At 39.5% G+C, this 17,028-nt stretch overlaps 1 protein-coding gene across 1 annotated transcript in view; it reads right to left on the bottom strand.

Annotated features, from left to right (window-relative positions):
- Positions 1 to 4,914: 4,914 nt before the first annotated feature.
- The window catches only part of LOC122800403, a 104,330-nt gene continuing 92,216 nt past the window's right edge, over positions 4,915 to 17,028 (bottom strand). The window contains exon 5 of the mRNA XM_044069851.1: positions 4,915 to 7,416. Coding sequence (XP_043925786.1) covers positions 4,930 to 7,416 — 2,487 coding nt within the window. The 3' untranslated portion in view covers positions 4,915 to 4,929. The remainder of the gene's footprint in view (positions 7,417 to 17,028) is intronic.

Here is a 17,028-nt window from a genome sequence, read left to right as displayed (position 1 = left end):
TGAGAAATGTATACACAAACAAGTTATGCATTATCTCTTACAAGAAAAACTTCTCAATCCAGCACAGCATGGCTTCCGTCCCAAGCATAGTACGACCACAGCTCTACTATCATTTCTCAACACCTTAGTCCTGGCTAAAGATGATCACAAACTCATATCCTGCCTATTCATTGACCTTTCTAAGGCTTTTGACACTGTCTCACACACTCTACTACTTAGTAAACTTGTAGACCTAAACTTCTCCCCTGATACAGGTGCATGGTTCTCTAGCTATCTCTCTGATAGGCTGCATTCAGTACGATGGGACTCAACACTATACACCCCTCTCTCATTAAGAACTGGTGTCCCCCAAGGTTCCATTCTTGGACCTCTACTGTTTAATAACTTCACCAACTCACTCCACACCTCTTGTCCTCATTCTAACATTGTCCAATACAAAGATGACTCTACAGTCATAACTATTGCTAATTACCCCTTAGAACTCCTAACAAATACCCAGCTATCTTTCAACTCAGTAGAGACATGGCTCACAAATAATCATCTCATCTTCAACCCTAAGAAAACAAAATGACTACTCTTTCTACCTAAATCAGCAAACCACATTAAACTTTTCTTCTCCATAAGGTGCCTAAACAATACTCCTATAGAAGTCGAAACTAGCACAAAACTCCTTGGCATTACCATTGATGACCAACTACAATTTGATCTTCACATTAACAATTGTATCAACAAAACCAACAAAAGCTAGGAATTTTGTACAGGAACAATAAATTCCTACCTACTAAAGCTAGGATTTCTCTTACCCATGCCTACCTTCTACCATGCTTAATCTATTCTTCCCAAATACTCACAAATCTGAACTCTTCCCTACTTACCAAATTAAAATCAACCTAGCACAAAATAGCTAGATTTGCAGCTCAACAAACATATAAATCTCACCAATGTCTCTCCCTAAAATACCTAAACTGGCCCGAACTACCTCACCTGTTCCTACAATCTCAACTCCAAATCATATACTCCATCCTACATCAGCTTGATTTCTGCCCAAGTCTATCTTCTCTCATGTCTCATTAACCCCCTACCAGACTTCTCCGAAGCTCAACCCAAGACCTACCAAAAATCCATAAACGCAAATCCAACACAGGGTGCAACTTATATAGCTACTATCCCTCTATTGCATGGAACAAACTCCCACTAGAAATAAGGTCCCTGACTCACCCCAAACAATTTAAGCTAGCAACCAGACCACTTTAAAAAACACTGGTCCTGCCATTGTACTCACCCTCCCTGATTATTACCTACCTTTTATAGTACAGTCAAACTAACTTACTAAAACTTACCATTAACTATTTCATCCCATGCTTCCTATGCAACCTCCAAAGCTTATTCTATATTCTGCTCCCTGAAATTCTTTTGTAACCTTTTAAGTTTCTGCTGCTCTGCATATAAAACCTTATATTTACTCAACTCTCTTTTTAAACCAAAACATACAACTTATTCAACTTTTTTAACATTCTCCTTTTTGTGTATAGTACTGTTGTATCTGTCAACAATATACACGTATGTAGCTTACATATTTTACCTACCAAAATTCTCTATTGCTATTTTTTTTAAATGTATCTGTATTGCTATTTTTATTGCAATGTATATCCTTGCAGCTTTTCTCCTCGGGCCTCCACTGAAAAAGGGCAATGGCTCAGCTGGATATTCCCGGTCAACAAATGTAAAATAAATAAATAAATACATACATATTTGATAGGGAGGTATGAGCCGTATAGGGAGAATTGGCTTCAAGTACAAATCAATAGACAAATTTTAATCACTACAGCTGATTTAATGTCAGACATGATTAAAAATCTCCCACTCTTGATTTTCTAAACAATCTCAAACAAATAGTGAGATGGGCTGATATATATATATATATATATATATATATATATATATATACGGGTCTATATTAAAAGAACGAAACAACATAAGAGCAAACGCTCTTACATTGACACGTAAAACCCGAAAGCACAATACAGCAAAGTTATGGAACAGTGATTTTTTTTTCCCAAGGAAAAAAATCACTGCTCCAAAAAAAAAAATGTACAGACAAAATAAAGTGGGGGCTTTGCCCCCCCACACCCCTCTACTTAAATATACCAACTCTGAGATTGCACCACAGTGGAGTAAACAGCAAAGTCCCGAGTACAGCCTGGCAATTTTTTTCCCCTGGGAAAAAAAATTGCTGTTCTGTTACTTCGCTGCTTTGTGCTTTTGGGTTTTATGCGTCGATGAAAGAGCGTTTGCTCTTTTCTCGTTTCATTCTTTTAATATAGACCCATATCTATATATATATATATATATATATTATATATGAAACAAGTAAAACCTATAAATGTTAAAAATATAACTATTGTGATTATGCTTTCCAAATGAAATACTCAACTTGGGTTACAATGGATACTCAAAAAATAACATCATCTTTATTGTGGAGATTATTCTGGAAATTTCTACACAGATCATATATCACTCCCACATGGAACTGAAATTACATAAAGAAAAGATGTTATCTTTTACTGGATTATGTAAGTCCTTAATCAAAGTGGATTGATTGCAGATGGTTTATAAATGCAATGCCTTTTTGAGGAAAAAAATGAAATCTTCATGTAAGCATTGTGGTCTGATCAGCTTTTGTTGTTGTTTAATGTTGCAGCTCCCACTTCACTGCGTCTTACTAACAATAGCCAGGAAATGACTACAAAGAATTAGAAAAAAAATGAAATTACAGCCCAATTTGCAAGTATTGTCACTGATGTGAGCCAAAAATAAACATATACTATTAAGCTGAAAACAAGCAAAACAACTACAGAATTTAGTTACTGGGAAAAAAATGAACTTATTAGTAGAGAAATATTAATATATGTTCTATGATATATTTATACTGTTTGAATGTATATTGTAAGAACTGATGTAGACAATTGTATACATAGTTGTTTATTTTGCTAGTATGTCTGTTTCTGTACACAAAATTTTGATAAAAAAACATTAGAAACAGAGGAAAAAGTATCATTAGGAAGACTGAATCCCACACCATAGATTCTGAATTTTTTGGACTCCCATATATTTATCTAATTCCTTTTAAAAGCCAAAGTTATTTATGTCCTTATGTTATTCTTGTTTATATCTATAATTGCTTACGTATACCATAACATAGTAGCCATCTTTCCTAGTGATAAGATTACAGCGTACATTATAAACTGTAAATAATTGTAGAAAATTTAAATATGTCATGATTAATTCTCCATGAAATAACCTACATCTAAGTGATTAAATACATAGTCTTGTAATTTTTTTAGCATGGTCAAAGTAAAGCACCCCTGGCATTATTTCATTTTAGGACAGTGAGCAGATTCTACAATATTTAAGTAGTCCAAATTGTTAACCCAAAATTGAGCATTACACTCTTTATCATACAAGTACAAATGGATAATACTACAATTTCATGCTCAGTAGCAATGAATCTAAAAAAGATATAATACAAAAACATTTATTTTAATTGTTTTGATACTGCATTGAAAAGAAAGAAAATTCATTATTGATAAAGATTTTCTTGTGTTTAATATGAAAAATATTCAAAATAATATTTTACAGTATTTGAGAGAAAATGAAAATATTCCTGATTTACAGATCCAAAATGTAAAACTGCACTCTTTTTAACCTCTAAGATTCTGTTATCTTTAATCCACAGGAAGATGTGTTCACTGAAAAAAGAAACAATGGTGCATTTATTTAGCAAAGTCCTTACATTAAAGCCTTCTGAAACTATTTTCAACTGTCAGATGAAGATCCCTTCATCCATTTTAGCTACGAAGAACTGGTGTTATTTAGACGAGGAAAGATTGCATAGCTCAGATGGGCTTTATGTGTAACACTTGTAAGATGTAAGTAATGTTTATATGCAATTAAGTGTACACTTAATCTGAAGTATATACTATTAGGTTACACTTACGTTGCAGTAAGGATATAAACATTAGATTGCACAAATGAGAAAAAATGCTAAGCAATGTTTGAAACAAAATAGACCAATGTGTCTGGCATTACTTTCAGACACATTTGAATTTTCTTTCCGTTTTAATGTTGGGGATTATTAGAATTTGAGACTGTGGATGCCAAAATATGTGCTACAGTTTATAAGCATATTAGAGAAGTTTAATAAAAATGTTAGGACCTGTTTATCAGCAAGAGTCATCTAAATTACCACCAATATATGCAGATGCGGTCTTAGTTCAACATCTTATTTGAATGACATACCTCAGCTGAAGAGCACTGCTACACCTCCTCTTTTATTTTCCACCACATGCAGTTTTCCATTCATTTGTTCAGAGCACAACATAATGTCACCTTGAAAGGCTCAAATATTAAAATGGCGTTATTCCAACATTCAAAACCTGAAGGTAAGCACAGAATTTCGATATACAATATAACCGCAAAGCAGTACCTGTTATCACCGCAATTTTAAAGTAAGGCAAAATGTTCAGTCTGACTGAACTCCTGGTCTCCATCCTCAGACACTTATCCCTTCCCATAAGCTGTATTTTCCCAAATAACAACTAAATTCCAATAAGCGTTAGATTGCTATGCTTGTCACATTGTTACCAATATCCTTTATCCACAATAGTATTGTTATCAGTTTGCAAGAGCTGAACAACTTAATGATTCCCAATTCCCCATCACTTCATAATCGGATACAAATGTATTATCTAAATCTAGTGATAGCACATACCTGGCAGTTTTCCAGCAACAAACAGAAAAATGCAACAATCGATTTGAACATTTGAGTTCATAATTACATTTAAACTTTGCATGTTTTCATAACTTCTCTTCTACAACGTTTATCGTAAATTATTTAAATTGATAAGTTTATGTGTAGTATGTGTGCTTTTACTTACATACCATATTAACTTGCTTGCTAACTTGTCCTTCCACATTTGGAATCAGAAGGCAATATCCTTGTGAGAAGTCTTGTTTGCCATTGTCTCCAACATCTGAAGTTTCAGAACTTACATTGGCATTCTGAGAACTATTCCATGCAAATGCATTGTAATGATAATTATGAGAAAGTGTTTCAGAATATCTTTTATCCTGAATGTCTGCAGGCAGGGTTGAATTAGGAGGAACGGGGATTTTTAATATATAACGGTCATACTCGCTTTCACAGCAAATGGTGAAACAAGTCCTGCTGCCTGTATTAAGTTGTCTGCGACATGCCAATGAAGAAAGAGTAATTAGAAACCCGAAGAAAAGAAACGAAATGGAGACCACGCTTATCAATAAATACCTGTTTAAACTAGAAATGTGGACACCACTTTCCACCTCCTCTCCAAAATCAGGTAGTATTTGTGGGAAACTGTCGTACAGGAGTAGCCCTATAGTTACAGAAGCTGACCGCCTTGGTATACCATTGTCCTTCACTTCAATGACAATTTTCTGTTTGCTGGGATCCATTGCCTTGATGATGCGTAAGATCTTGATTTCTCCAGTTTGTTGATCAATATTAAAAAGACTGGGGTCACTAGATTGTAGTATTTGGTAGGACAACCAAGCGTTTTGACCAGAGTCTGCATCAACTGTTATGACCTTGGTCACCAAGAATCCTGCTTCTGCAGAACGCGGGACCATTTCCACTGGTACATCCCCATTTGCTGTAGAAGGGTATAAGAAGACAGGGTCGTTGTCATTCTGGTCCACAATGGTAACCTGAACGGTTACATTACTGCTCAAGGACGGACTACCTTTATCCACTGCTTCAACCAGTATCTCGAAGGTCTTGAGTTTCTCGTAGTCAAAAACTGACTTGGCATATACATTTCCGCTTTCTGTGCTTACTGATACATAGTTCATAGCATGCAAACTGTCAAGTTTATTGTCCAGAACGGAATAAGTAACTCTGCCATTCTCGTCTAAATCTGGGTCCATAGCAATAATCTGGCACAGGAAATCCCCAACTGAATTGTTTTCCTTTACATAGACCTTGAGGGTGTCTTTAGGAAATCTTGGTGGGTTGTCATTTACGTCAATAATCTGGACAAAAATGTGCATTTCTGCAGAAAGAGGAGGGTTACCTGAATCTGTAGCACAGATTGTGATATTATATGCGGAAACGTCTTCTCGGTCTAAAGGACCATCCGTTACCAACGTATAGTATCTGTTGCTGGACTTCAGTTTAAACGGAATCCCCTCTGTAATACGGCACCTGACCAGTGCGTTAACTCCAGAATCACGGTCCGTTACACTTACTAAAGCAATTACTGTCCCTACTGAGGAATCTTCCCTAAGATGGCTGGAAACCCGAGTTACTACAATTTCTGGTGCATTGTTGTTTATGTCTATAATGTCCACTAGGACCTTGCAATATTCCGTCAGGGCCGGAAAACCTTTGTCTGTAGCTTGGACTTCCAAGTCGTAGTCCGTATCAATATGCAAGTCTATTGTACGTTTTAGGCGAACCTCACCGGTGGAGGGATTTATATCAAATACAGCTAACATTTCGTTTGCTGTATGGCTACTAAATGAATACACGATGTCTGCATTTGTACCTTCATCTAAATCATTTGCGTTCACTTGAATTACCAAAGCTCCTACCGGTGAATTTTCTGGTAGACTCGTCTTGTAAACGGCTTGATCAAACACGGGAGAATTGTCATTTGCATCCAAGACGTTAACAATTATTTGGACGGAACCAGACCTCCGTGGTTCGCCCCCATCAGCGGCTATTAACGAGAGGTAATGCACTGTTTTTTCTTCCCGATCTAGACTTTTATCAAGGACAAGTTGCACAATCAGACCACCATCAGATGAATTTTTAACATCCAAAGTAAAATGATTGTTGGTGCTTATCCAGTATTTACTTAAGGCGTTGGATCCTACGTCTGAATCCTGGGCGCGCCGAATGGGGAATTTTGTTCCGGTTTGAACCGATTCCGCTACATTGAAATGTAAGTCAGTAACGGGAAATGTAGGCGCGTTGTCGTTTATATCTAGTATTTCCATCACTACATTGAATATTTCAAATGGGTGTTCCATTAAACCCTGAAAATTAACATGACAAGGCATCTGGTTGGCACAAATAATTTCCCTGTCAATATTTTCATTAATAAATAAATTTCCATCATCAGAATTTGCAGTTAAATACTGCTTACTGTCTCCAAACACTATGCGGAGTTCCCGGGCAGGTAGGTTTTCAGTACCGATCCCGAAATCTTTAGCGATGTTTCCCACTAAAGCACCTCTGGGTAGCTCTTCGGGAACAATTAGAATGGTATCTCCAAAACCACAGGGCCAGCAGCATACAACAACGAAAATGGCTACCTGCCACTGTATTCCGTGAACAGGTGTTGTCATAATCATTTTCGGTACCGATACAGGACACTAATCCCCAAACTGCTTGCATTCAGCTCACCCTATTCAAGTCTTCATCTTTGGTTACATACGATCGATTTTTCCACTGATTGGATGCAGATTAAATGCGTTTTTTTCTGAGCGTTTTGTTTTAGTAAAGAGCGACCTCTACCGATTCTTAGCCCTAAAATGCTGCTTTACTGAGCATTGCCTATCATTTCCATTCTCATTTAAGGTGCGCATTAGTGTTTAAAAGGAAATTGAAAGGTTACAGAAATTATCGTACATTTGGTAGATGGAGATAATTAGTCACTTGGGTACTTCCAAAAGGATTAATCTACATGTTTATTAATTAATATACAATTTCAAACAGAACAGCATGAAATATTGAGACAAAACAACAGCAATAATAATAATAATACACTTTTATATTAAAGGAAAAAACAAGTTTAAAACATAAAAGGTGTAGACTCACTAATTAACAACATGGCGTCGCTGTATTTCTCATATACACACACACACACACACGCTCTGAAACGTCTCCTTATTGTTAGGGAAGCACTAGACAATATGGTAACGTTCACGAGAGGGGCTTTCTGCCACTGAACGTCAATACTCTGTGTCTGGAAGCAGTAAACTTGATAAAATAGTGTCCTTTTCTTTACTTTGGGTCTCATTTTAGTCCCCAACGTTGCTTTTAACCACATCTCTCAAGTATACCTCATTATGAATACTTCTCATTTTGAGTTGTGCTCATGTGCCTCGTTGTTCCACACTGAAGGGGTCTGTCACAAATCTATTGCTCAGACATTAAGTAATATCCATGGTATACAATACTGAACCATATTGATTCATCAAAAGCTCTTTGACATAACACATTTACCATATTTCTGAACCTCTTAGCACAAGAAATCTGAAAAAAAGCCCAAAATAATTGGGGGGGGGGGGGGGCAAAGGCCCAAAATCGGACATATTTTAAATATCGCTCTTAGAAACTGTCTAGAATAACAAGATTTGTTTTAGCATTAATTTTTCTGCAGAATATGAAGTATGAAACTCATATGTATTTCAATATTTAGTGACTTCAATTCTCAGTGATTTGCCAAAAAAAACGCAAATTTTATAAGGAATAGACCAAAACATCCGAGGCAAAAATCTGGACATTCTGCGGAAATCTCGACAGCTCGTAGGTACGACATTTACAGATGCTGGCAACTTGTTAGCTTCCCAGTTGAAATTGTTAGTAAGCTACTAATAAGTGTTTTACATTTTGATCATTTATTTGTTACACATTATGGAGATATCAACTCTAGAATCAGGGACAAAGCAAAAATAATAAAATACAGGGATCCAAAATCAGAAACAATAAGCATGAACTTTCTAAAGAAAATGATGTGTACTAACGTAATAACTGTAATGAATTTAGCTACGTTTTTACTGTAAAAAAAGTGTGAGAGAGAGAGAAATTTGATTTCTGGAGACGGGATGATTTTTAATTAAAACGGGAACGGTCGTAAAAATTAGGGACAGTTGAGAGGGGCGGTCACCAAAATACGTGATGCCCATGTTATTCTATTGCAGTAATATTTTGAATTCGGTGGTGAGTTTTTTTTATTCCGTTGTTTTTTTTCCGTGTAAAGATAATTAACTGCACCATACCCCTCAAGTGCTTCTGATTCTGGCTCAAACATTTTGAATGCTTCCCTTAATAAAATTTGCGAAGTGGTGTTGCAGCCCTTAAACAAATACAAACTTTGTTCTTCGTAAAAAAAATATTCTATCAGCTTTCTAAGCCAACAGTTAGTATTTAACACTGATTTTGTGCCATTTTCCCTGGTTGTTTTGATTTTTGTCCTGATTGCAGAAACTGAGGGCTATGAAAATCATAGCCCAAGCTAGTGCTTACCTGTTGTATGTGTCTGTAAATGTCTGAAGCAGTGATAGTTTAACACAGTCGCATACATAGGTACCTTGGGCAAAGCATGCATATTTTCAATTGCAAGCGGGGTTACAAGTGCAATCCAAGCATTCCTTGAAATACAAAGGTCAATAAAGATTAATAAAAACCCTTATTCATACAGCCAGAGCGATAGCAACAAATATAACATGTAACAAACAAGCAAACAGATAACGAAAATGTGGAACCAGAGACGTTAACATATGTAGATGCAGGGTAAGGATAAAATTGTTATAATAATTAATACAGTACTATTACTACTACTAATAATAATAACAAGAGGGTAATAAATGTGTATAACAAGACACAATAGTTGCACCTAATAAATAAAATATTCTTTCTATACTGCAAACACCAAGCAAAATCTGCACACTTAAAAAATGAGATATGGTCTCTGTGTTGCAGACATGTGGTAGGTCACACATAAAAAAGATGTTCAAAAGGCATGTGGTTTATGAAAAAAGGAGGATACATTTGAAGACAGCAGTAAGACAAAGATGGCAAAAGACAAAATACAGAAAGTTTAGGTTAAGAGTATGAGTGATACTTGCAGAAGCATGCATTCTGATGGCAGAGAAAGCCTGTTTGCTCACTTGTGGTGCCGCATTTCTCTTCCTTTTGGTGCTGGTGATCTCATTTATATTGTGAGCAAAATTATGGCTATTCACACATGTATTATTTTCATTTATTTTGATAAAAATTAGTTCTTCCCAATAAATGGATGTGCTTTTTGGCTGATATGACTGTATATTTTTAATCCCTCTGTTTTTTTTCATGGAGTTTCTAAAATAATTTCTTCTAAAAGGCCAGACACTTTAAGAAAATTCCACTGTCCATTGGTCCTAAGGTTTTAAATTTACAGACAATACCCATCATTTTTTGCTTGGGGGTCAAGGGGGAGTGTCCACAAAAAGACTATATTTTCAGTCCCATAGTTTTGAAATGTCATATATTTCAAACAAATATTGCATCTTTGTTAGTCTAGCTAAGATTGTAACTCAGAAGTTTTCATCAACATTTAACAGAAGGATAATATGCCATTAGACTGCAGAAGTACACCCTCAAGATAAAACTAACCAAAGTGGAGTACTATGGTCTGCCATGAAGCCTGAATGACTGTAACAACAGGTATGCATGCCCCTTCATCACCCTTTAGCAGGGACTATAACAAATTAGAAAAACATCCTAGCATTTCCTCCAGAAAATCTAAATGCAAAGTCACTCCATATAGACAAGGTGTCAGCCAATGTCACCCATCATCTTGGGAAATAAGGGGTAGCATTACCTCTCACTCTATAGAACTCCTGTTATGGTGACACAGGATAGTAGAACTATTTCTACAGAGCTAACATTTAAAGCACTGAGAACAAGATAGAGGAAGATACTTTTGTATGCACAGATGCCAGACTTAGTATCATGAAAGAGGTGGTAAAGAATCAGATCCTGAATGAAATAACTTGTATTAAAAGAAAAATATGAGAGTCAGGGTGCTACCCTTTATCAATGAATTGAATTTGTTGGATTTACATTAATTTATGGGAAACCTTACAAGGTGAGAGTTGTGATGATTGGGGAGAGATGTGCAAAGGCTGCCAGCCTAGTAAAATAGAATTTGATATATAATTCTGGCATTTGTAAATAAATATAAAATACAGGCTTGTTTCTTGACTGTAAAGAATACTGTGAAATGTGGAACTGCAAAATATGTGACAACATTGCACTTTACTGGCCCAGTGAAGCATGTTGTACACTTTCATATTAGAATTCGGCTCCTGGGCAGCTGGATGAAGACTTCATGCCCATTGTTTTAAGGCTAAAGTTTATGACTAGAATTTAGATATGGAAGGTGCTTTATTGCTCTGATTTCTGCTAGCATATAAATGTGAAATGTCTTGTATTGTTGTAAGTTTCTGAGGAGGTGTTAGATTGCTAAATAATGCAGTTTGTGGCCTGAGAACTCAGACCAGGTGTTAAGATGATGCAGTATGAATACTGGGAAAACCTAAGTGTTCAAAAATGATGTAATATTGGGAGGGCCTTAGAGACATGTTTGTTAGTAATGTTTAAATACTGTTTCTCACAACAGAATGGAAAGCATTTTGACTTTGGACATCTAACTTATCAGCACTCTGCCTTGTGCTCACATGTAAGTTTTAGCACTGTGATTTCTTGTAGGAATAGTTAAAGCTAGTAAAGATTAATTAGGTATTTTGCTTTGAAATCAGACCTGTCGTACTGTATTATTTTAAGTTTCTGCGTGATCTCTGAACTCTTAGATATCTCTGTGGTGTAGTAGTTTTGTCTTGTGTTTTAATTATTTATTATTAAATATATTTAAAACCTTCTACCTGTGGCTGCTTTGTGTAGAGATAAGCTTTAGAGTACATTGCATATTTATAGACGTTATTGTAATAGGCCACTCTAAAGTAAGCCTTGACTGTTAGTCATACTACCATTGGATATTAATATTGCACAGTAATAATTGGTCACCCTTTTAAGGGCCTTTTAGTAGCTGATATTATTAACTAGGTGGTGGCAGTAATTACTACCGTATAATCTGGGTAAAGGGGCACAGTTGGAGAATCTGTGTCAGCCTTTCCCATGAGTGTCTGTGAAATTGTATAAATACTTATCTCAAAGTGTGTGTGTGTTCTGTCAGCTACTTGGCAGGGACACGAAGCACTGGTTGGACAGAGTGGGTACTGGAGGTTTTAGCTTGCCCAGTTAGGCTGAGACCTGGACCCAATAGCTGTGTCAGTGGGGGAGTCTTATTGGGGACCTGGTGAGCAAGGGAGCAATCAGCCCCAGACTAACTGTGATCTCTGTGTGCACTTAAGGGAAATTGTACTTTACTGTTTGTATTAGTTATCCTTTCCTCTTCTATGAGACAACCTCACTGGTGTTAGTGGTGAGGACTGAGGCTCCTTGATTGCTGGGCCAGGGCATGGTCATCACAAGTGTTTGGCAGTGGTGGGATCTACTTCACATACTAATTGGCTTGTAGTGGTGTGGGGTAGAGTGAATTCCTGCAGCTTATGTACAGTGATCTCTAAAAGTGTTTTGTACTCTAAAACAGCCACGCAGTGTATACTCAGAGTTCAGATCACAATTGTTTTATTTCTTTTGTAAGCTTAGTGTTAGTCAGGGTGAGGAGGCAGCATGTCAGCAGAAGAGTATGGAAAGCTGACAAGGAGCCAGCTGGCAGAGATGTGCCAGGCTAGGGGACTGGTGCATGGAAACCTGACTAAAGCAGATCTGATTGCAGCCTTGGTTACAGCTGCATCAGAAAACAGCAGCCTGGAGGATAATCAGGCTGACAGTGGAGATACAATATCCTGGGAGAATGGACAGCTCAACCTTTCTTCAGTGGATGTAAAAATACAGCTGGAGCTAAAGAGACTTGACATGGAGGCCAGGCATATGGAACTAGAAGCAGCCGAGGAAATGAGGAGTCTACAAGCTGAGGAAAATGAACGTCAGAGAAGGCATGAGAGGGAAATGCTGACTCTTTGCCAGAGTCATGGAGGTAATGCGGAAGGGAGTAACTGGACCCCAGAAGCACAAAAGGTCAGTAAATTTCTTCCACAGTTTAAAGAGGGGGATAATTTTGATAGCTTCATTCATATGTTTGAGCGGGTATGTAAACAGTATGAAGTTGACCAAGGGCTCTGGGTACGGTTCCTGACCCCCTTACTCCATGGTAAAGCTGTAACTTCTTTAGCAAAAATGAATGGCACTGACTGTTTTGATTACACTGCTGTAAAAAGTCATTTATTAGAATGTTTTAAGCTAACACCTGAAATGTATAGGAAAAAGTTTTCTGAGCATAGACGCAAGGCAGATGAAAATGTATGTGAATATGTTGCTGAATTGAGCACTTATTTTCATAGCTGGGTGAGTGGATGTCAGGTCACCACTTGTGAAGGGGTGGCAGACCTTTTGGTAAAGGAACAAGCCCTTAGCACTTTGCCTGAGGACATGAGGATCTGGTTAGCTGATAGACAGTGTGCTACTTCAGAGGAGTTGGGGAAGAAGGGAGACATATACCTAGCAAGCAGGGCAGCCCTGCACAGGAAAGGGACCCCCAGTACTGCTCATGGGTCTAAAGGAACCCATGATGGGCAGCACAGACTGCCCCAACAGAATCTGCCAGTAGCAGGGGAAGCCACTAGTCCAGGTACATGTCCAGGAGCTAGGGTTAAATGTTTTGAATGCAACCACTGGGGCAATGTGGCATACAGGTGTCCACGGAGGCAAGGTGGGGAACAAAAGGTGAGGGAGCCAGTAAGTGGAAAAACAAAATGCCAACAGTAGGTTGTCTTGAGACAACAGGGGTATGGAACTATCATCCTGCAGATGTCCTGAGAGGGAAGGATTTGGATGAGGCAGTACTATGTACTTATGCAGTTACATGCAGTGAGGCTAGGAGATAAGCATGTGGGTCTGGTAGCCTGGGGAGACCCAGACAGACTGCATACTTGCAGCCTGGACAGCTGAGGTGGTTACTTCAGGGAGTGAACTACACTGTAGCAGTGAGACTGAATGTAAGCCACAGCTGCTTGTGGGTACTGATGTTCCCTTGGACAGGGTAACTGCAAATGTAGACGTGAGTAGTAGTACCCAGGCTGACAGTGAGGCACCACTGTCAGAGGGATGCCAGCTTTACTGTGGAAGGGGAGCTGGGAAGGGTTACAAGGATAGACTTGAGACAGGCTCAGCTCTCAGACCCTACTATGAAAGGCCTGAGGCAGGTAACTAGGAAGGCACCTGATTCTCAAGGAAAGGGGAATCTGTATGCTGGAACAAAGGGTTACTGTACAGAGAGTGGACCCCTGAGGGAGGGCTAGAAGGTGAGAGTACAGCAGTTGGTAGTGCCTACAGCATACCATCTGGCATTTCTAGCCATAGCCCATGGTATTCCCTTTGCTATGGGCATAAAACTTACAAAGAGGCATATTATGCAAAACTTCTATTGGCCTGGAATTTCCAGAGATGTAACAGGGTACTGCAGGACCTGTGAGCAGTGCCAAAAGGTAGGCAAGGCAGGAGACAATGTGACAGTTCCTTTGATGCCTTTGCTTCTGATTGGGGAGCCATTTCAGTGGGTAGCTAAGGATATTGTGGGTCCTCTGAGTACCCCAAGTTTCACAGGGAAAAAGTATATCCTAGTGATTGTAGATTATACTACACGATACCCTGAGGCAGTGGCTTTGTCCTCCATTGAGGTAGAGAAGGTGGCAAATGCTTTGCTAGAGATTTTCAGCAGGGTAGGTATCCCAAAGGAAATACTGTCTGACAGAGGTGTCAATTTTATGCCAGACCTGCTGGCTTGTCTGTCAAAGTCCTGTGGGGTGAAGCACATGAAGACCATCCCCAACCATCCCCAGACTAACAGTCTTGTTGAGAGGTTAAACTCTACAATCAAGTCCATGCTACGGGCATTTGCAGATCAGTTTAAGAGGGAGTGAGACAAATATTTGCCCCATCTGTTGTTTGCTTACAGAGAGGTTCCCCAGGAATCCACAGGTTTTTCATCCTTTGAGTTGCTCTATGGGCATAGGGTGAAAGGACCTCTAGATGTAATTCGAGATGAGTGGGAAGGTGAGTGTGAGTCTCACAAGGAGTCTGTTGTGGCAGATATCCTGAACCTCAGGACAAGGCTCAGAGAACTCATGAGCCTGGCCAAGGAGAACCTGGCAAAAGCCCAACAACAGAAAAAGGTGTGGCATGACAGGAATGCTCAAGCTAGAGAGTATACTGCAGGGCAGCAGGTAATGGTTCTCATTCCTGTCAGACACAACAAGCTGGGGAGGGACCCTACAAGGTGGTAAGAAAGTATGTGATATTAACTACATGGTGGAAGTGCTAGGCAGACAGCAGGGGCACAAACTGTACCATGTTAACATGATGAAACCTTAACATGATAGGGAGACCCTTGTGCTGAGCATTTGCAGAGGATTGCAGGAGAAGTCTGAGGGAGATCTGGTGACTGATCTCATCAGTGAGGCTCGGGCTAACACCTCGGTGGAAGGGGTAGCAATGTCCCAGCAGTTATCTCCTACCCAGGTACGAGAAATCCAAGCAGTGTTGCAGGAGTTTGGGGGCATGTTGACCGGGAAACCAGGGAGCACCCACATGGTGCAGCACCAGGTGGATACAGGACCCCAAAGGCCTATCAGGCAGGTCCCTTATAGGGTACCTGAGAGAGTCAAACAGACTCTGAGGGAAGAGGTACAGGAAATGTTGGAACTAAGTTGTGTTGGTGCCAAATATGGATGGCAGCAACATGTTCTGTGTGGATTACAGGAAATTAAATAGTCACACAGTGTCAGATGCTTACCCCATGCCTAGGACAGAGGAGGCCCTAGAGCAGCTGGGTGGGGCTAAGTATCTATACAACCATTGATCTTACCAAGGGTTACTGGCAGGTGCCCTTGACTCCCAGTGCTAGAGAGAAGTCAGCCTTTGTGACTCCTTTTGGCTTGTATGAGTTCACAAAGATGCCCTTTGGGATGAAAAATTCCCCAGTGACTTTCCAGAAGCTGGTAGATCATATCTTAGCAGGAGCAGGAGGGTTTGCCCTTGCTTACGTGGATGATATTGCTATCTACAGCCATTCCTGGCAAGAGCACCTTCAGTATGTCAGGAAGGTGCTGGGCAGACTACAGAGGGCAGGGTTGACCATTAAGCCAAGCAAATGTCAGGTGGGTATGACAAAGGTCTCCTACCTAGGACATAGAGTGGGGAGTGGTAAGATAAGGCCAGAACTTGCCAAAGTGGAAGCTATTCAGGCATGGCCTGCACCCGTTACCAAAAAGCATGTGAGGGCATTCTTGGGGACAGCAGGGTACTACAGAAGGTTCCTTCCCAATTATAGTACCATAGCTGCTCCCCTGACAGACCTGACAAGGAAGAACAGGCCAGATAAGGTAGTGTGGACCCCAGCATGTGAGCAGGCATTTCAGAAGCTTAAGGAAGCGTTGGGAGGACCCCCTGTGTTAGCCCGTCCAGACTACAGCAAATAATTTGTTGTGCAGGTGGATGCATCAAACAATGGGGTGGGGGCTGTACTTAGCCAGATTTCTTCAGAGGGAGAAGAGCACCCAGTGGTTTATCTCAGTCGTAGGTTCCAAACCAGGGAGGAATGCTATGCAGCTGTAGAAAAGGAATGTCTAGCTATAGTGTGGGCACTACAAAAACTTCAGCCTTATCTGTATGGAAGAAAATTCACTGTGATGACAGATCACAACCCGCTGACATGGTTACACAGAGCCAGTTGGCAAAATGCCAAGTTGCTAAGATGGAGTATGGGGTTGCAAGCATATATGTCAGTGCAGCACCGCAGTGGGAGTAGCAATGCCAATGCAGATGGGCTCTCAAGACAGGGAATGGGGTGAGGTACACCCAGATAGACCTGAGACTTTCAAGTGATGTTTTTTAAGGGGCACTTGAAAAGCCTGCTTGAGTTCCCCGGGGGGGGGGGGGGAGATGTGACGATTGGAGAGAGATGGGCGAAGGCTGCCAGACTAGTCAAATAGAATTTGATATATAATTCTGGCATTTGTAAATAAATGTAAAATACAGGCATGCAGTGAAGAATACTGTGAAATGTGGAACTGCAAAATATGTGACAACATTGCACTCTACTAGCCCAGTGAAGCATGTTGTACCCTTTCATGTTAGAA

Source organism: Protopterus annectens, chromosome 4.part0 (assembly GCF_019279795.1).
Source record: "Protopterus annectens isolate FY-2018-M chromosome 4.part0, PAN1.0, whole genome shotgun sequence".
Lineage (NCBI taxonomy): Eukaryota > Metazoa > Chordata > Ceratodontiformes > Protopteridae > Protopterus > Protopterus annectens.
Note: the sequence above shows the minus strand (reverse complement) of the source record. Positions and strands in the feature narration are given on the sequence as shown.